The sequence below is a fragment of the Xiphias gladius genome, chromosome 6 (assembly GCF_016859285.1).
Source record: "Xiphias gladius isolate SHS-SW01 ecotype Sanya breed wild chromosome 6, ASM1685928v1, whole genome shotgun sequence".
Taxonomy (NCBI): Eukaryota; Metazoa; Chordata; class Actinopteri; order Istiophoriformes; family Xiphiidae; genus Xiphias; species Xiphias gladius.
This window is the reverse complement of record NC_053405.1, coordinates 4,043,441-4,065,170: the sequence shown is the minus strand read 5'-3', so window position 1 is coordinate 4,065,170 and position 21,730 is coordinate 4,043,441. Positions and strand designations below refer to the sequence as shown.

The following is a 21,730-nucleotide window of genomic DNA, read 5'->3' as shown; positions in this document are numbered from 1 at the left end:
CATAAAGCTGCCATGAATTTGCCTCTAGTCTCCTATTGGCAGGTGCCACTGTTGATAATATCCAACTAATACTTCCCTTTTTAAACTTGACACGGTCGTGTTTAGATTTTTATCAGCAAAAGAGGAAGCTGACCCTTCCTCAAAAGCAGAGACATTTCCCTAATCCAATGCTAATTGCCCACCTTACCACTGTCAATTATGTGGTAGTTAAGGTACATGACACGTTTAATATGATCCACTTTGAGTGATTTATTGAATGTGAACTCTGCTAATGATGCTCTTTGCAGTCCCCTCTCGAACTGATATTTCGCCCTGAGGTGTATTTGATGTGTACAAACAGGATATCTGCCTGCAATGCCAGTCAGATACATTGTGGGCGACTTCATTAAACTGCCAATTAAAGCTGCAAGAGCTGATAATCCTTTACTCTGTCTTCTGAAGGGCTTTATCATGACAGTCAGCCAGTAACTGCTCAGCCCACGCTGTCATTTAATTCCAGCCAAGACCACCTTGTCAGCAGCTGAGGTTCCTCCCTGTAATTGGTTGTTTGGTGGGATTGCTTTTTCGCCTTTGTTTTGAGAATGTATGTGGTTTCATGTGCGGTTCTTACTGAGGTGCAGAGATTAGAGCTGCTCTGCAGAGCCTTGATACCACAAAGATTCTGCAAGTGTGGTTTTGTGTTTGCTTCGGGCATTTTTCTCCTGTGTTCTGAAGCTGCGAAAATGGTCCAGCTACTGACTTGCCCGTTGTTGATGTTTCCAGTCCAATGTGTGGTGTAGTGCTCTGATATGGAGGAATGCTAGCAACAGGGAGTGTGGAGTCCAACAACCCGGCTCTACAACAGACGATGTTCTGAAGCAACAAGCAAAATCCCATTGGATTTTTGCCAACTTGTAAAACATTTGTTTTCTTGGAGACTGCCCTCACCAGAAAGATGATAGGATTGGCCATGTGCTCGAACATGACGTATGAACAACGTCCCATGTTAATATTTTCCTGATTAGCGACCTCATCTAACCATGACCACTACCTTTCCCTAAACGTTATCAAGTATATACAGTAAAACAAAGCTGCTAACTGAAATTTAAGTTCACAAACACTGACCAAGGTGAAGCAAATTGAAATTTGAAATAGTTTTTCAAAGTGATGCTACAATTTCCACGAATAACCTTTTAGAAAATTATTCAGTCAAGGAACCTTTTTGTAAATGGTTATAAAAAGAACCGTTAAGGGGCTTCGAGGAAACATTTTCACTGGTTTTATAAAATTAGGTAATTCAGGAACTTTTTCCAGAAATGTCTTTTTGGAACCGATTGGTTCAGTAAAAAAAACAACGGTTAAGTGGTTCTTCAACTAATTATCAAATAATAAATGATTCTACGAGAATTCACAGTTCTATTAACAGGTATGAAGATTAAGTCGTGAACCACAAAACATTTTGGAGAAGCATTTAAGAACCATCTATTTTCTGTGTGTAGTTTGTTTAACCATGACCACAGTCTTTCCCCAGTCATAATCAAGTGGTTTTAGCTGGCTAAACGTAACCAAGCCTTACACATGAAGGCAGATCATAAAAGACACTCATATGAAGCAAGCGCCATTTGCAATGTTTTTTTAAGGCACTGGCAGCTGATGTCATCCCGCAGGTGAGGGCACCACATCAGAAGATAATGAGAGCCCTTTATAGGGCAATGACACATGTCTGTTTTTTCATTTAGGTTGCAACAATAGTTTTTTTTCTTTGAACAGGGATACAGTGCAAGGTAAACCCTCCCAAATGTAATTAATTCATGCTCAGTTATGTGTTTAAATGTCCAAACATCCTCCTAAGATAAGTTCAGAGTTGGCATGTCACAGTCCACATGGTCCCAAATTTTGGGCTGCACGCAGACATCCGCATAGGGGCCTGCGTGGACCGTCGCGGACATGGGTGGATGGCGACGGTTACATCCCGCAGACCAAGGTGGACATGCAGACGCAGGGAGTATGAAATGGCCACTAATCTAAATCCTTTTCTGTTTTTGCATTTCCAGTTCATTTTGCTGCGGTTGTGCTGTCCCCTTTTTTTTTTTTTTTTAATAATACATCGTCTGCCTGTCTGATTTATTCCGACCTCAGACAAACAACTTTAGTCCATCAGAGTTTGAGTAATAATTGTGCCTAGTGCTGGAATAAAAGACTTTTATTAGCGTCATGGTTAAAGAATCAAACCTCCCTGCTATACTGCAGACATAAATAAAAACAAAACACGCTGAATGTTTACGGAGAAGAGCAGCCACCCCATATTAAAGCTACTGTAGTCTGTGAACACACACACACACACACACACACACAGAATATAATTTATCATGTGTCACTTAGGAGGATAGGGTATGAATGGCAGCATTTGACATGGTAATGATTGTCTTTCATGAGGACCAGATGTTCACTGCTAGAGAATCTTTACAGAGGCAAGGTCGGGGTAGATAAAGAAACTATTTAAATCACTACCATCAGACCTAATTGCAGCCTATAATCACACACATTCGGCTCAGTACTTGATTGGAGTTGACTCTGCTGTCACTCATTTTACCGAACATGACCTAATTCATGTTATTATATTGCATTTAAAACAAATGTTCTGGATTTAGTATTTGGAAATTACAAGCTGCTCATTCACGAGAAATAAAGTGAATGAACTCCTTTTGTTTTCTAGAACTTTTTTGAAGTTGTTGTTTGAGTTAAGTATCATCGCTGGTCCCAAACTTCTACAGTATTTGCTGTCAAAGTGTTGTTTTTGTTGGGACTAGTCTACCTCAAAAGTACAAAGATATAGACGCTGTTGATTTCAGATTTGGCATATGAACAGACAGAAATAGAGACAGTTTTGCTAATACATCCCTCAGACAGAGAGGGAGAGAGAGGGGAAAAAAAAGAAAAGAAAGAAAAACACAATGTTGATATCATAGCGGGCCGCCACAACTAAATCGATGTATCGGAACCACTGAGCTTAAACTTTTCCAAATGACAGCTGTCTCTAATATGATCAATGTGGCAGAGCTATGACTTTGCAGTTTGCTATAAAATGTTGCTTTAGTTATTCTATTAAATTGGGATACTGTCCTGGTTCCAATGTATTATTGATATATAATATGAAATATTTAGTCAGGGTCATGAAATTTAAGATCACCACTGTTTCAGGTTTGATATAGGTCAGTTATTCACTATTATTGCACTTTTTCAACCACTTTTCACCTCAAAATCTCAGCCTTTTATCCATCCTCAGCTCAAACAGCAAAACAAAAGGTCATTGTGTCTATGCTGTTTTAGCCCCCACCCTCTGGAATCATCTTCCTTAAGCGATCAGATTTGCCTGATCTTATTATTTTTTTATGTGGCCTCTTAAAACCCATCCATAAAGGCAAGCCTTTTTATAGCGCTTCAACCCTGTCTTACGCTTTGCTTTGTTTCAGTTTCCTTTGTCTCTGATTGTGCTGTGTTTTACATCGTAATTTATTCTTACTTATTTGTTTGTTCATTTATATTATTCTTGTGTGTATGAAGCGCTTTGTATCTATTTGTTTTAAAAAGTGCTAAATAAAAAAAGTTTTACTATGAACCTACTTACTTACTTTTCCAACATAACTTACTTACAACTTATATTGGAAAAAGCCCTGGAACATCCACTACATGGAAGCTGGTGCCTGCTGCTACTTTTATCCGAATTCAGGGTAACATTAACAACTGTGTCTACTTTTTAGAGATTCGGGTAAGGGCGGGGACAGGCAGTAGGACTGTTGAGCCGATTGTGAATATGTTTGACTGGGTTTGTCCCCGTCTGGGTCAGTTGTTGCTGACAGTTGAAAGAAAAAATAATATAGTATGTGATATGTAAAGACGCTAATCTGAAGCCTTCAGGTTCAGTTGTTGCCAGTTGTTCTCATGATTTTAAATTAAATTTATACTAAATTAAATTTTAATTTTTAAAAAGAAATTCACCATACTGCACCATAACTGACAAACTAAATACCCTGCACTACAAAAACAATGTTGTTTCTTTGTCTTCTTCAGTAATTGGTGTAACTGTAGCTTTAACCTCAGTCTTTTAGTATATTTTTTGTCACCCATGCCCCGTTTTAGAACCTTTTTATAGGGTTGGCATTTTAAAAGGGTTCGTTTGCAAATGCTGTTTTCAACCAACTCAAAGTTTATGTCAATTTTGTTTACTCTTGTCTGAAACAGAGGACCCATTGTCTCAAAATTACTAGTAAATCAAGATAGTATATCTGCTAGCGTTGCCATTGTAAACTGCATACATGCCATGCTAGAATAGAAAGCTTGACAGCGATAGCAAAAGGGTCAACTGGCTCTAATTATAGTCGAGCTTCAGTTCAATTCTAAAGGGATATTCCAATAAAACATATATATTGCGTTCTTAGCCTGCTGTGCCCTCATTATAAGGAGGAGTACAATAAAAACTCTTTTAAAATAATCAGTGCTTCCACTTTCCTTAGACATGTTCATCATCAAATAAAATCTATTAAGAATTAAAGAAAGCCATAATCTCTCTAACCAACATGGGCCATTAGCTGCTTCAGCTTTTACACAGTAGGGCCCTGAAAATGAGAGCGTGCTGGAAGTGATTTGTCAATATACCAAATGCCTCTAAATTGAGTTTTTTTTCTCTATCCTTTTGGGGAAGAGAGAGATTTCTCCTTTGACATGGTTCAGTAAGAACGACGAAAAGCCTCCGTTGCTCATCTCCTCCCTCCTCCTGCTCTTAGGGCTCTAGGTGGAGAAATATAAGATAGGGAAAAGGTTGAAGCTGATTAGATACTGATGGAAAGGCTGAAATTACTTTAAAGGACTTCAGAGGCTTACTTCATCCATGCCTTTGATTGTAAAGGAGTCCTCTGGAATCCATCATTATATAATACGTTGTGTATTATGTTACATCCTCAGTTCAGCTCCCCACAGACAAGCAGTGTATTGATCAATTTCAGAGTTAATCCAGCAACTGACCAGCACTACACCCATTGTAACAAAGGTAGAAGAGAAACTGGCTAAAAAGGTTTCTAATGAAAGAATCTGATGTGTAGTAATCTTAGGGCCTATGGGGATCTCTCTCGCTCTCCAGTGAGACAGAGAGTGATATTTTTGATTCTTTATGTGTCATGATAGGCATTTGTTGTCTTTGAAGCTTATGTATCCCTGTGTACAAATCTATCATCACATGCACAGATTTATGACCTCAGAGGGAACAGATGGTAAGAACGAAATGACATCGGTCTCCAAGAAAACTTGGAAACCAGAAGCCGAGATTGGGAGGCAGTGACAAAGTGTCAGTTGAGAAAGTCTTTAACTATGCATTAACGCTGTGACAGCCAACAGAAAAATAGATTTACCTTGTTTTCTATAGGACACAGCAGGAAACTTGGAAAGTCTCATTTATCAAGCCTGATGACGAAAATTCCTTTCAGAAGTTGAATTTTTTTTATATTGGAGACAGTCCAGATGTTGAAATGTCTTGTTAAGTGGATGCAGTCACAAATGTTTTTTTTATGTACTACTAATGCATGAAGGAACACACTAGCCCTATCCACTTGGCAAAGACAAAATGGATTTGCTTGTGGCCGACCGCCACCCTTTATGGGGTTTTTTTCCTGCTGCAAAAATATGCTCATGACTTTGGTGAACAGGTGTTGATGCAGAATCCAGCAACTTACAGCTCACGGGTATAAACTACCCACTTGCAACTGACTGAATTGGCTCCGAGGAGCCTATAGCAACAGTTCCCTGAAGTGTTTAGACATTCATGTTTATTCAACTGTAAGCATCATGTCTACAAAGGCATAAAATTTGCCCATTTTCTCATTTGATTTTTTTTTTCTCCCCCAACTATGCTGTGCAAGATATACACTATGTGGCCAAAAGTATATGGACAACAGAACAAAGTATATGGACACCCAAATATTGGGCTTTAAATGTGCTGCCATTATAGCCTCCACCCTTCTGGGAAGTCTTTCCACAAGATTTTGGAACATCGTTGCAGGGATTTACCACAAGCCACAAGAGTGTTAATGAGGTTGGCCACTGATTTTAGCAATAAGACCTGGCTCCCAGTCGGCGTTCCAGTCCATCCCAAAGATGCTGGAGGAGGCTGGGCCCACGGCTCTATGTCAGGCTCCTCTACAATAACACAGCTTTATTTCTTACAAGTTAGATGGAACATCTGATCAGCTAAAGTGGCAGATTTGCAGACATTTAAGATCTGCAACAGTTATTGGTGAAAAGCCTCAAAGAAACCATAGTTTCCTCTAGTTAGTTTTCCTCTAGTGCACATACTGTAAATAAGCAAACTTTATATGTAACATGCATGTATACTTCGAGACTTGAAGTTTATTTTTGACCTTGGTAACGGCAGTTAGCAAAACAATTGCACCTCCAGAGCTGCCCATTTGACGTGGATTTGTAAATTTCCAAATTTTCATTTTTCTTTGCAAGTTGAGATTGGAAGTTAATTCTTGATTATGTAAAGGTTAGATCGCAAGCTCCAGTGCAGCTACTGAGTGGACTTTGTAGGCAGATTGTTCTGCCAACTGCTGGTTGGGTCAAGAATGGACTGTCAGTCTCAACCTTAAGCTAACATCTGGCTAATGTGATTTTAAATTGGCTTTCCCGTAGAAGTTTTATATATAGAAGTTTTATACATTGCTTATCTTGATAGACACTAAACATACGGGCTGATTTATACTTTTGTTTGGTTGTGTGATGTTAGTGCGCATACCAACATATATTCACTTACATATATTTCACACTGCAAAACCCATCTATAAAGGCAACCGTGTCGGTGTGAGTGAATGTGATGGACCCAGTACTGTCTTAAACACAAATGGTTTTGGAAAATGAATCGTCTTTTTATAAACAAGGTTGCTTGAGATTGAATCAGCCACCGGTCTGGGGAGAAAGGCGGAGGGGGTAGAGGCAGGGCGAATGTAGAAATAAATATATAAGAGAGGGAGTGAGGGAGTGAGAGGCGCAAGAGTGTATAAGAGAGAAAACATACGAAAAAGCAAGAGAAAGTGGCAGAGAAGGGGTCTGATTCCCTATCAATATGGCATCGAAGGGAGTAAAAAAATGACAGTGGGAAGGAGAGAAATGAACATACACAGATACATTAGAATGACCAGCAGTAAAGGAATAAGATTAAGGTGGATGGTTGAAAGGAAAAACAGAATCCAAGGGGGCTGATGTATAGAAGAGCGAAAGGGATGAAAGCCTTGTGGTTGGAAAGAGAGAGAAGTGTGTGTGGTGGTGTGAGAGGCTGAGAAACACAGTGTCTGTGGGGAGCTGACAGGAACTGTGGTCTAATCAGGAGATGCAGCAGAAGCTCTTCACAGATGAGTGGATATACACCACTGGCTGTTACTTTAATAGCAGAAATATCCCGTAATTTCATTTAATTGTTTTTCTGTGAATTCTGTGAAATGCTAGTACGTTTTCACATCAGGAAAAGTTATATGCAGAGGACGTACAGGTGGTTGTATGGCTGCCCCCTTTTTTATTAGCCATAAAATTCAAAAATATTCAAAAATTCAAAGTCTATAATTTGAACAGTCTGTTTTGAATTAGTTTGCTTTGCACCCGAGCAGTCGGTGTTCGTAAAATTACACTCACCCAAAACTGCACTATTGAATGTCATATTGCCCTATCAGTAAATGTTATTCCCTTCAACAACTGAAAATGGAGGAAACTAGTGAGCCATGCTGAGCAGATGATGACAACACCAAAGCGTCTGAAAAGCAATCACATTACTCTGAGAACATAAGCATTTCGCCCAACCCATAGACAACAAAATTTTTTCCTGACTTTCTAAAATCAAATTACCATATGTTAATGTGACTGTGACAACAAATCCAAGAAGACGACGATTCTGCAAAACAGAATTATGTTGCATTTAAATGAATTTGGCAGAATTACCTGTTTGTTCTTAAGATGCTTTCAGAAAGTGAATGGTTTGCCCCCTCATCCATTGTTTCCAGTGTAAACATGAACGCGCCGCCAAGGTAGGCTGCAGTGGCAAGGACAGAGCAGTCGTCTGCTACTCCCATGAACAATCACAGCTGTTTTCCCCACTCTGCCATCTGAGTTGATGATGGTTCGACCTTTTTCAGTTTTCTGCTGCAGCTCACTGTTTTGCCATGATGATCAGAGAAACCATACGGAGAAAAAGTTGTAGGGGCTCATTGAATTAGTATCAAATTTCCTCTTCACCAGCATTGAACAAACAGATCAGTCAACAAAGCAAATTTGGAGTGGGTTGTTAGCTTCCTGTACAGTTTCCTGTTTGCTCAGATTTTTCCCTGTGGTTATGATGTTGTAAATTCAAGCAAAGTTTTATTTTATCATTGTGTTTGTCATCATGGATGCAATAAGAAAAACAGACAAAAGGATAACGATAAATTTGCTACATTAGAAATAATTCTGTGGTAACACCTTTTGACAGAAGTGATGGTACTTGTTCTGATTCTGCTGTGCGTAATGGGACACCGTAGGGGACTCGTTTCAAACATCCAGAATAAAACAAGAAACACAGAGCAAAAAAAAAAAACTTGTATAAAGGCTGTAGTGATGGAGGGAGGTAAAACCGAGCCAAAGGAGACACTGCTTCTCTCTGCAGGAGTGCTCTAGTTTCTTCCAGCGGTGGTGAACAAAGAGAGTGAGCCTTTTATATTGTAGCCGTGGAGGCCCGGCTCTGATTGTTGGTTTTCTCTGTCTTCGTCTGGCAGTGCCTCCAGCTCTCCCCCTGGGGGCAGTGGTGGAGATCTTGTCTGATTCCTCCCTCTGGGCAATTTTAGGGTCACACCGATTGGTTCATGGTTGTCAGATGTACCTACAGTCGATCCGGGTGCCCATGCCGGTGATTCTTCAGCTCTGCATTTCTGTCAACAAGTTCTCATACAAAAATGTAGAAGACACAATAGTATTGCAGTAGTGTTCCAAAAATGACAGATTTTTCTGATCTGCCCCCCCTGTGGTTAAGGTGTGATCAAATTTAGGCAACTAAAAGTGAAAGAATTCCAGCTCTGATTGGTGTTGCAGTTGTTTACTGCAAACATTTGTGGTACATATACACATATTCAGTATGTATAAAGTATTAGGGAAATGAAGTTCAGGAAAGTTACACGACAATTTTAGGAGGCATTTAACTTCACAGTTAGACCGGTGACTTGAACCCTCATTAACACCGTCCATTATGGGATATTCCGCAGGTTAGTTTTCTCTGTCAGAGAATCTTCTCCTAATGTACATCCAGGGTTGTAAAATGAAACAACTCATTCTATCAGGAGACCACAGACCTTAAAATGAATATTGTGCTGGATGGACTATTGATTTCTCATTCAATTTGACTTTTAGAGAGGAGATGGGGGAAAAAAAAAACATCTTCCAATGGATATGCAATAAAAGATAGTGCTAAGTATGAGCAGTGACTTCAGGTGCTCTATGAGGGTTAAAACAATAGCCTTTCAGTTCGTCAAGCACCTAATGTCAACACAACAGCTTGCACACTTAAGAAACCTTGACTTTCAATTTGTGTAATTATGAACTTAATGATCTGAGCTGTTAATTAAACTTAGTATTCTCACTATATCCTTGCTTCTCCCTCCCACAGCTCTCCTTCTCTCTCTTTGTCTCCTTTTTCTCTCTTTTTCTCCTCTAGTATTCTTTACAACCCTCTTTATTTTTTTTCCTCTCTCTAGAGTAGACATGTCATTGAGATGGAGCTGTACTCATGATTGGCCAAGGAGGCGACTCGCTTCTTGGCTGCGTGTGTGCATGTGCCTGTGTGTCTGTGTGTGCTCACATGCAGACAGCGGAGGTCTGGTTGACTCAGCAGGACCGGACACCACGCCAGTAGAAACTGTTCCCTGTATAAGAGACGGACAACAAGTTGGACAACAACCATATAACACCATCAACTCAAAAAAGGCCTTTGTCAATGAGCTAAATAAAGAGCTTGTATAACAGAAGACCAGGCTCCCCATCTGCCTCTCTGGCTGCTGCCCTGCTGAGATCGTTGAACACTCACTTTGACTGCTGTTAGTTGACCTCAGTGGATTACTGTGTGTGTGTGGGTCGGCATGTGTCCTCGTGTTTATTTGAATCTTATTATTTCGCTCCCCGTACGTTCAGCCTGATTCGATGAATTGCGGTCATCAACAGAAATGCAGGCTTTTATTGTGCTCTCCTGGCCCCCGGCTGATATTTCTGTGGCTGAAAATGGCATCGCTGGCTGAGGAAACCATTGTGTCGGTGCGTTGGCTTTTTTGTTGCCAGAATGATGGATTAAACTGGAAAAAGGAGGAAGGGACCTTTAGGAAATAATGACTCGTTTATCAGGAAACGGTGGCTGCAAATGTTACCCTGGCTTATTTGCATGATGGATGAGCCTATTCTTGGACTTCACTGTTCATTTCAATTCACTTTGTTTACATGTACGCTAATATCCTGTCAGTGTCATGAAGTGCTCCATCTCCAAACTTCTGCCCGTAAGCAAATCCAGTTTACTCTTACCCAGAGCAGTCAGATAAAACAATAAACCCCTTTTCGCACGAGGCCACTTTTACGTCGGACGTCCTGCCATTTGTAACAAGTTCGGTGGTTCAGTGTGTTCTTAATCATATCTGAATTTTTATTATCATATATATATATATATATATATAAGTAAAACTTATCGTTATATAGGAACACCTGTTATCACATGACCAAAGACAAGTGAGCAAATTCCATCCACTGAGTAAGACAGTGAGCGGTGGATGAAAACTCAGGAAACAGCTAGTAAATTCAAACTCGAGTTGAGGTTGTTGGGGCCACTTTCTGTTTCCAAAGTCAAGAATGAACGTTGAAAAAAAAAAAAAAAAAAAAAAGACAAATGGCCACCACAGTTTACTAGAGCATGTTGCCTTGGTGCAGCATTGAGCAGGAAGTTCATGTTTCTCTAACAGGCTAAACTCATCCAATACATACATAAATACAGCTCGAGACTTTTGATGATTTGTAAAAAATAAAGGCAGAAAATCAATGGAATTGCTTGAGTGTGAATACAGTACAATGACCATTATGTTGTATTTGTTTTCAGTGCCTGGCAATTTTATTGAAAATAAAGGACTTCAGGTGCAGAGCCCTTCGGTCCTGTGTCAGAATTTCAGCAATTGTGTTTTTTTTCCCCCCCCCAGCTTTTTGTCCTATCAAAAATGATTGAGGCTGCCGTAGAAATTGGGGATTTATTACTGTTTTGGGCGTGAATTCAGGCGGCACATCTAGCACAGACATTAGGGATTATCCTAAATGACCTAAACTGTGTTGTGGACTGTTATCTGTGCTCATTAAAACACCCCCCACCACCTCATCTTGTCGTACAGTGGCTGGGTTTTGGGAAAAGTCAGACTGAATAAATTGCCTATTCTGTAAAATGAATGCATGTGCGATTCCTCGAGTGCAGCAGTTTCTGTGGAACAAGTGTTTTAATTACATGTATTCATATTCTTATAATATACAGATAGATGCAGCGGTGATATTATAAATCATATTGCTGTTATATCTTGGGATGGAGGCTTTAAAGCGCCAGGGAGAGTGTGAGCCATGTGCTGGTTGATGTGGATTCAAGGATGCCGTATCACACAGGACTAGACAGGCTCATTAGAGATAAGTGCTTTCTGTCATATTATGCTGCATATGCTTAGCCAGTCAAACCCTGCATGAAATTTGTTCAACTGCTGCTGCAATCTCCTCGGAGGTCAGTCATGCAATCCGTCAGGCATAGCAACGCTTAAAGCTCAACATTACAGCAGATTACAACACGCCCATAAAAAACACCCATAAAACTCCGACACATAAACATTCATGCAGTCTGAGACTTGAAAATAATGGTTGAAGTGCTTCCGCTTTCTCCGTATTGCTGTGTGAAAATATATTCTTAGAACTCGAGTGCGTATGTGTGCGCGTTTTCTGTCATTTGCTGACGCTATCAACAGGGTGTTTAGTACAGTAGTTTAAAAACTCACCGTCTTTTCCGGCATTTTCTTTTTGCAGCAAGAAAATCAGCCACATTTTCTTCTCCGCATGTTGTGCTGCTGAAGGAGATGGGGCTTTCATTGTGAACGAACGCGAACGATATTCTTTACGTTCAGGGTTTCCTTCCAAATGCGTTGAGTTTTGTTTCACTTCATCCATTCAGCCTGACATTGTGGACATGTTAGCAGATACGGAGGCGGAATTTTTTGTTTTGCCTTGCAAAAATGCAGAAAAACTGCCGCACAAAGCTGCTTTGTTAATTGATTAGTTGATTGACAGAAAAATGATCAATGCATTTTAATCAATAGTAATAAGTGATTGATCATTAAGTCAGCACAATCACCTAAGGCTTTTGAAAATTGTGATGGTTATTTAGTTATTTATCTAATATTTTCACTATTTTCTGACATAATATGCACCGAACAATTATTGATTAATTGCTCATTTTTAGTTTGTTCGGGACGATGTTTAACCTGAGCTGGAGTTCTTGGCATATTTTTGCTGGTTGTGAATAGCTGGGTACTTTTTGTTTTGGTTAAGATTTGTTAACCTTTTATTATACATTTTCTTTTTTCTTTTTTTTTTTTCTTTTTTTTTTACAATACACAAAACAGAGTCTGATAATGGGTTTTTCCCTTTGAGCTGCATCAGCAGCGTACCGTATGTGGGTATTCGCTCCTTGCTAAAAGGACACTTAACAATCCCGTTTTTCTCTTCATCTCATTGTTAGTCGCCAGTCTCCACAAATGAACTACGGCCCTTGAGATTTTTTTGTTAATGCTGTTACAAATCTAAGTTGAATGTAACTTCACTGCTTTCATGTGGACTGGAGTTTATTTTTTTCTTCCATAGAGGGGAAATGCAGCTAAATTAGAGAAAGCCAAGTCGATATTAACCTAGTCCAGAGTGACACTGTTCAGAGCAAAACAAGGGACTATCTACTGACAGACAGACTGACAGCTAACACTCCCTTTATATCAGCAGTGTATCAAAAAGAAAAACACATCAGGGGGCGTTGGTCAACTCAATTGTTGCAGCAGTGTCTCCTGGAAGTGGTAAAGTAAGTCATCATTGAGTTCAGCTTTATCTGGAATGGGACTCCTCTCACCGTCGGTGCTGTTTTTCTTGCACTCATAACTTTCGATCTCTCACTTCCCCACACTGAGCAGTTTTCCTACAAGCATCACTACCTGAAACTAAAATTTAATTTGAGAAAACAGGAGGAATTTTTCAGCATTTTAGGATTGGAGGCCTTGTGACTATGGCTCATAATAGGGTTATTTTTTACATGTGATTGCTACCTACTGCAGCATTAATGCTGACAGACAGAAATAGGCATACAAGATGGTATTGGAGCAAATGTCTTCCAAGGCCACAGCGACATGTGGTTCTGTGCAAATCAATGACGTGCCACTCATTCAGAATACCATCAGCATGCAGTGCATTGTGGGAGTGGGAGGTAGGCAGTCACCTGGCTGTGCGTGTGCTTGCAGTATGTCTTTGCACATGAACGCGGGATTCCTACAATAACATAAAAGCCAATTGATCCACTTTTTACAACCGCGCACCATTTGATATGCAGTCACAATGTATTGACCGTGGTCGCCTGCTGGAGGGCTGCCGTTTGACGGTGCTCATAGCTCCATTAGAGGCAGCGGAGGCGATGGAAGCTGTCTCAGTCCGTTCTACTGCGTGAAAATTGACTGTGACAGAGGTCCGCCGACCATGCTGTTTTCATTCACCAGGGCTGTTTGTCGTTTTCTGTGACAAATCTGTTCATCATTAGTGTGAAACACTGAATTTGGTTCGGATGGGAGTGCCTGATCCATCATTTGGATACTTGTGTGTTTCTTTACATAATGCGAAGGGTGGACCTGACCTGCAGTCGCAGTAGGACTGTTATAACACACCAGCACTCATTCCTAGTGCGCAAAGGAATTTTTATGGCGATTCAGTTTCTCCAGCAAGCTATGATGATCTTTCTTCAGTGCTTCCAGAGCAAGATACTGAACCGCAGTACTTTTGGAATACGGAGTGAATTCTTCATAGCGCTGATTATCAAGAACTTTCAAGGATCACAATCGGGCACGGGGTGCCTGGGGTTTGGTTTTTTTTTTTTTTTTTTTAACACAGAAAACAAAGCATGGAAAGATGCGAGCTGGCGTGAATAGATGTGAGTGGACGCTGTAGGCGGCAGGAGCTGAGACAAAGATGTGTTGCGGCAGGTTGACATTTCTTCTTCAACTTGAGTAAAAAATTTTCACCTATCCCAAAGCTTTATGAATCGATTTCATAGAGACTTCTTGGTGAGTTCTGAGATCATTTAGAGGCTGGGCTGTCGCACACAAACACACCCGGTCAGTGATCAGTGTGTACATTGCTAGCACTTACAGCTACTGTCTGTATCTTGACTCTTTGTGGCAAATTAACACAAACTACACAAATGTTCCTGTGGTCAAAATCATGCCAATAGTGAGAGGTGATAAATTTCTTTGGGTTTTGGTACGAAAACACACCTTTAGACCTGTAGTTTGACAGAGATGTCATGAAAAGCTATAGGCAGTGTGAATGGTGGGTCAATACACCAAACATGGAAAGTCTTGTTCACTTATTCGTTGATCAGGTATTGTATGATGTAAATCGGAATATTGTTCATTTTTATATAGTATTTTATTAAGGCAGAGTTCTTTATATTGAATTTTGGATTAAGACAACAATTAACACTCTTTAAATGTTTGGCCTATTTTGTAAAAAAGAGTAGTTTTGGTTTTGGTACACAAATGCTGTCGCAACAAAGTTGTAAAAAATGAATGAATTTATAGATGACTGTAAGGTTGCACACATATGGGAACATATTATAGGAATGTAAAGATGATATTACATCATAGTGAAATGGGCAGGAGGGCAGCAGCACATTTTTTTTTTTTTGCCACTGGAAAACATCTTTCAAATTCTGCCGTTTGTATCCAGTGGTGTTATTGAAGGTCATCCATGCTTTCACGTTTTCAAACTCAGGCTACAGCAACTCTGTATTTCTGACTCGACCACAGCCCAATTTTTGTCGGGAAAAACAGAGAAGAGATTACAACGTCCTTGGTCACCTGTGGGCGTAAAAAAAATCCCTGATAGCACGGAGAATGTTACAGCTTTAACTGCATGATAAGATGGATGTTGCAGAGTCTTTGTTCAACACGATGAGACCCTTGTAACTGTGTTTTAAAGAATGAAAAAACATGTAAATGAAGATTCCTTTTCTTCTCATTCTGTCCTTTGTCGCTATAGTCTCTTTTCTGCCTCCGGGCATGACTCATCAGACAGACCCATCCACACATCCCTACAAATATTTGAAAGGATGTTACAGTGTCGCTGTCTCCCTCAATCCACCTAAATATTAATACATCTTTGTCTGTCTTCTCTCTGCAGTATGAGTTCAAGGTGAAAAACATCAAGAAGAAAAAAGTCCACATTGTGGTGTCTGTAGACGGCGTGAAGGTCGCCTTGAGGAAAAAGAAAAAAGTGAGTGACCTTTATTATCTTATTTGAACTCTATTTCTATCTTTGAAAAGAATAATTTTATGCCTGCCTCTGGTTGATGTGTTCTGTTGGTGTCATTTCATAACAAAAGCAGGAGATTTTGATCTTGATCAGGATGTGGGGCCAAGAGGAAAAAAGACTTTGATTGGATCTCTTATTCGTTATAACAGCATATGAAAGTTTCTTGTTGTAATGATACACAAACTTCTTTTGATTCAATAAGCTGATATGTGGTTATAATGAGAAAAGTTTCTTGTTAAAATTAAATCAGTTGTTATATGTTATAATTATAGGAAAAATATTGTTAAACTTCAGCATATCTTCTTATTACATTGATAATCTCTCCCATAACAACCAATAACTGAGCTGATTTTTCGTCTGTATAGTAATGACAGTACGCTGTCTCGGGGCTAATGAGGATATCAAGCTGGTATGGCTGGGTGATAATGTTATTATTTCAATTCAAATTTTTGTTCTTCTGTGATAGGTAAAAAGTCTGGACCAGCATGTGGATTTTACTTTGTTTGGTCTGTGTCCGCCATGTAGCCGGGTAGCTGACGCAAGCTTGGCAGCTCATCAGGTTCACGTCAAGAAGCAGTCAAACAGCAAGAACAGATGAATTAGTGAACACAGTTTCTTTTTCCGTGTGTAATGGAACTTTTAAACTGGAAGTCCGTACTTGTCTTAGTCGATGTTCTAGTGCTGGACAGTCCGTAGCCGAGGACAGAGGGCTGGAGAGGGATTGAAAGAATGAGGGAAGATGTAGGTGAGAAGAGTGGACAGATTCTGAAGAGTAAAGAGAAGCAATGTAAAGAGAGGAGGGAGTTAATAAGAAAAGACTGAAGAAAAAACCTGAAAAAATTGGCCAGGTGGGTGCTGAGACTGCATGTTTTTCCAGGTGTAGTGGAGCTGACAGCCATAATCCACAGAGACAGACCGGATTTGATTTCACCTGCTGAGAATCACAGAGAGTCTGACAGATGGAAAACCAGTGGACGGAAAAAAAGTGCAGTTCATGGACTTCAATGGACTTCTAAGTGGTACCGTCCATTGTCCTTTCCAGCCTTTAGTTTTTCATCTCAATTCATTAATCTAGACTTGAGTCCATTCGCTGTTCTTTAACGTTCTTCAGAAATGTATTTAATATTTAATAATAGTAACAATAGTGACTGTCAACTATAGTCTTCTGTTGATTATGTTGATCTGGTCAGACAGAGTTTGAGTGTGCAGGGCCAGAGACTATTGTTGAATTGTTTTACCAGTCTGCAGGCTGGGAGAGAGAGACACAGTAGCTCAAATATCTGATAGGCTGCTCACAACCGAAAAGGTCAGTATGGCCAGATTGGCTGAGGTGATTGCATAGCATTCACTGAATGGCTCATTCCCCTCGTTGCTTTGTCAGGAAATGGACTTCGGATCACTTTTTGATCCTTTTGCATAAAACGTGGGGTTTGGATTTGAATTGACTGTATAAAACTACCACTAGAGCTACAAGGTTGCCACAGAGTTCTTGGGGAAAATTGTCAAATTTAAGTATTTATTGGATTTAAAAAAAAAAATATACATAAGTAGTCTTATTGTAGTGCTTCAGCTTGAAAAATAACATCTTTTGAAAGGTTTGGCTTCACCAAACGGTCATGAAAGACGGTAGTTCCTGTATGTAGTACTGACCTTGACTTGTTCTTATAGCCAGATGTACACAGCAGATACAATGTGCATTAGTGCCTAAAGAAAAGGAGGCTTAATTGAGTTGTCTAAACGGTCCTCTAAGGAATGGCCTATTCATTACACCAATATAAATGCTCAGTTATGTTAATGTGTCTGGGCCTGAAAGCTTGTCTGCACTTCCATATTCTTTTGTGTGCGAACAGTGTTGTGTGTGGATAGCACAGAATTGAGAGACTATGTGAATACTACTAGGATGGCATACTCTTAACTGATATTTTTGTGTCAGGACTACCCAACAGCCGATGGTATGTGGAACTATTTAACTTCTCCAGTTCTTCTTTTTTTTCATGCCAAGATTGTTGTTTGCCCAACATTTGCATCCTTATGAGTATAGAAAGACCTCTGAAACAACATGCAGACCATAAATCTCACTACTAAATCCCAGCACCATGAAACTCTTAGGGTTAGTAGTTTCTGGAGGAGGACCAGCACACTGATTGAACAGCAGGTAACTGGCAACATGGATTTCGGAAAATCTGATTTCATGCTGTGTAGGCATAGGCAAGGGGGGACCATCTTATTAGAAAGTTCTGATATCAGCTGACTGATAACTGATAAGATCAGTCTCAAATGAATATATCAGCAAGCTAATCTCCATTTAGCTGTTGTGATTTGCTTTGGAGTCCTCACAGGTCCTTTTGGGTCCAAGTAACAAGACTTGACTTGGGTCCCAGCCTTGCTATCGGCTCTGGTCATGTTGTATGCCATAATCATCAAAGGAGAAAAATGTGTTTTATTGAGGTGAAATGGAGAGTGTAAACTGTGAAAAGCAGGAAAAAAAGGAAAAATGTCTGCAGCTGTTTGTTAATTGGTGGGGCATCATGCTGCTGCCAGTGTTGGTGTCTGGGTCTGTTTGGGTTGATCGCAGAAAGGAAAAAAAGGCACCTTTTAGAAAGTTCAGATATAATTAAATTGAGTCTATTGTGATTGGGTTTGACTATCCTCAGGTCAGGCCGGGTTGGGTCTGTTGTGCTTGGCTGTTTTGTTCCATTTTTTATTAAAGATATATTTATGCATGTCAGGTCTGGGTAAGATTTCAAGGGTTCTGTTTTGATTTGGGTCCACATTCTCTGAAGACCTTTGCATGTCTGAAAAGAAATGGAGAGAGAGAGAGAGAGAATGTGATGAAGAGATTTGAATGTGTTGTCATGGCTGATGAGGTAAATATTAACGCCATTATCGAAGGCTCGGTGTCAAATTAATTGCCGGCCTGTATTGAAAGGCCGTTTAATAGAAGTATGTAATGCCTCCACCTGTTTTCTTGTCTCATTTCTCTCCCTGGCCTAGAAGCTGAAATGTCAATCTATTTAATCTATTTACATCTCTGAGTACGGTGGAGGCAATGAAAGACTACAGATAGGAGTGCTTGAATGATTGAACTATGCCCTGTGGAGACAAAAATCAATATGAATAATTCCTGTGTGCTCATGTCTTGACATTTTGATTGTGACATTAAACTACAGGGGAGATTTAATCAAATAGACAGTCAGACGGAAGGAAAAATGTAAATAAATGTCTCAAAGATGGAGATGCTTTAATAAGATCTACACTGTTCTGATGCAGTTCACTCTTCATATTGATTAAAGGGACATAAATGTATGTGATCACTGTTTTACTTTATTTTTTACGTTTTGTGTAATGTAGTAATGAGTTTTTTCTCCCTTTTAGCCCTTAGTATTAAAACGCTTACATTCGGTGAGCATGAACAGTTTTGATTTCGTTTGTTTCCACAGAAGAAGGAGTGGACATGGGATGAGAGCAAGATGATGGTGATGCAAGATCCCATTTACAGGTAAGTTGGTCATAAGTCTTTTAATTTTGTACATAACGTTTCATTTCTTCAGCTCAACTTGAAATGCTAATTTCTTTTATTTTCCTCCAGTCCTTATTGGGCCCTTTTTCCAAACATATTTTAATACAAACTTCATTAAATACACTGTGTCAGCTCAGGAAATCAGAGAGAAAAGAGATGAGTTATTAGGTGTTGAAGTTGAAGGGTTGATACATAAACATGGTATACAGAAGTGTAGGGGAACACTGATAACATGGAATACACAAATGTGGCAGCAACATGTGTGGACTCAGAAAAGGGTTTTTGAACAATATATATTCAGTTCTTTTTAATATTGCGTTTTGAGAAAACAATTTAGCAGAAGCTGCAACAAAGGCATTTTGAACAATTCATTTTAATAATGCATGTAATAAAGGAGTGAAGTGGAGACAATGAAAACAAGTCGTGAAATGTAAAACTGTTATTGTAATCATCACAATATTGACACACTTTTTCTTAGTTTTAATATTTTCAACCATTTTGGAAAACTATCATCTCAACTGTTGATTGTTCCACCGTCCTTTGTAACCAGGCAGTACTGTTCACAAACCGTGTATCACTGTTTTCTGCAGTAGACGTCTGCTTTTGTTTGTCACAAGACAGTTCTATCAAAATCACAGTGTGATGTTTAATTCACATCTTACAACAGCCCGAGTGGTTCTGACAGTGGCAGCTTGAATTGAGGCAGCTCATTTGCTCCAGACGGTTTCTGGATCAAAGTACTGTGACCCGGCCCTTGCTCATCCTCTCGGGGTTGGAAGAGGTGGTTAGGTTTGGGTGGGCCATCTCTGACTTCTCCATGATGTGCTTGTCATGGGGTGCTAGCTTCATTACCATACTCATTCATCAGTTGGCACCGCAGAATAAATAGTCGAGGATACCTGTGCCTTTCTTGGTTGAGTTATGGCCGTTTCTTCAGCATATCTTAAAAAGCTTACCAAGGAATTAAGTTGTTTTTTCATAAAGCGACTTCAAGTCTCTTTGTGTTACCTGTCCATTCTTAGGTGAACACCGGACATAAATAATAGATTTTTTTTTTTTTTTTAATGGTCGATTTTAGATTAAGACTTGGGCTTTTATGTTTTGCAATTTTAGGGTTTGGACCCGAAGAGAGTCAGCATGATATTTCTATGAATAATCTTAATAATTTTTATTAAATATGGGTTAAAGGACAGAGAATGTTTTGCCTGGTTCCACACCTCTGAAACTCTGCCCGAATCTCAGATTTTTGTCAGGTGATTAAAGGGTCTGTTGCTCTGATTAATGGTTGTTACCTTGCATAGAGGCTGCCGACAGAGTACAAAATTAGCTTTTAAGTTTTGGCTTTAGAGTTGTTAAAAGACTTTCTTATTACTTTTGACAGAACCAGGTTAGTGTTTTTTTTCCTTGCTTCCAGTCTTTATGCTAAGCTGTGCTAGCCACATCTGGAGTCCAGCTCCTAACTTCAAACTTCTTATCTTCACTGCTGGAAACAAAACAAATAAACTAATTTCCCAAAATGTTGAACTTGTTCCTTTAAATTGCTTTTCTAGAGAGCTGATGTTATTGTGCTGTATTACTAGACACAGACTGATGAAGACAGCCGGTCCATGGGGGACGGATAATATTTGGCTATGTTGGATACCTAACTTGTTGCAAACCGGCTGCTCTCCAAAACAACCTACTGTATTTTAATTCACCCTGTCATGACAAATATTGTTTCTACTGGCCTATTTCTTGCAAGTAAACACCGAACATACAAAACATCCAACTTACAATGAAAGCTAGATTGTAATATGAGTTGACAGCTGTGCTAACTCAGCTAGCTGGCAGCAGGTTCACCGTACCTAGCCAGCCATTTACAATCTGTCTGATAAAACACGTGAGCTACTGGGTCAAACTGACAGTCCTCAGTATAATATCTTATTTATATGAATTAAGTTTCATCCACTGAGTTATTTGTACCATGAAACTTTTCATCTCTGCCTCCTCCATCACTTCCTGTATTAGGACTTGTTATGTATCAGCACTTACCTAAATAGCATATTGTATAAATGACACATAACTCACTGTGGAGGATATTGTTTTTTGTGAACCCGTTAAACAATTGCTGGCTAAAAGGGCTAACAAGAAGGCAATGTCAGGCTGAAAAATAGAATAATACAGTGTGAGTATCAGGCTTCAGAAGGTTGATAAACCTCTGGTTTAGCTGTAAGATCAGAATTAGGATTGTGGTACGTGACAAGGTTTATGCGGATGTTAAGGAATATAGAATAGATCTAATCAATTGAGAGACCTCACAAGTATAGAATTACAAGGATTTGTGTGTGTGTGTGTGTGCGTGTGTGCGTGTGTGTGTGTGTGTGTGAAAGAGAGTGACACCTACACTGTTCCACCTCACAGGACCGTAATCATGAGGTCCAGTTCATTCAGTCCATTTGCTGCAGGGGTGTAATCCTTTGATTTGAAATCGTACCACCGTCTTTTATCATTAAAACAGACATGCTGCCACCCCCCCACCCCACTTACACACTTACACACACACACGCACACATACACGCACACACACACACACACACACACACACACACACACATACACGCA

The 21,730-nt window shown here is 39.7% G+C and overlaps 1 protein-coding gene across 2 annotated transcripts in view; it reads left to right on the top strand.

Annotated features, from left to right (window-relative positions):
- LOC120790887 (carboxyl-terminal PDZ ligand of neuronal nitric oxide synthase protein-like) overlaps window positions 1-21,730 on the top strand; it is a 167,278-nt gene that overhangs the window by 44,803 nt on the left and 100,745 nt on the right. For both annotated transcript variants that reach the window (XM_040128856.1, XM_040128855.1), the window contains exons 3-4: window positions 15,478-15,570; window positions 19,050-19,108. In XM_040128856.1, coding sequence (XP_039984790.1) covers window positions 15,478-15,570; window positions 19,050-19,108 — 152 coding nt within the window. The remainder of the gene's footprint in view (window positions 1-15,477; window positions 15,571-19,049; window positions 19,109-21,730) is intronic.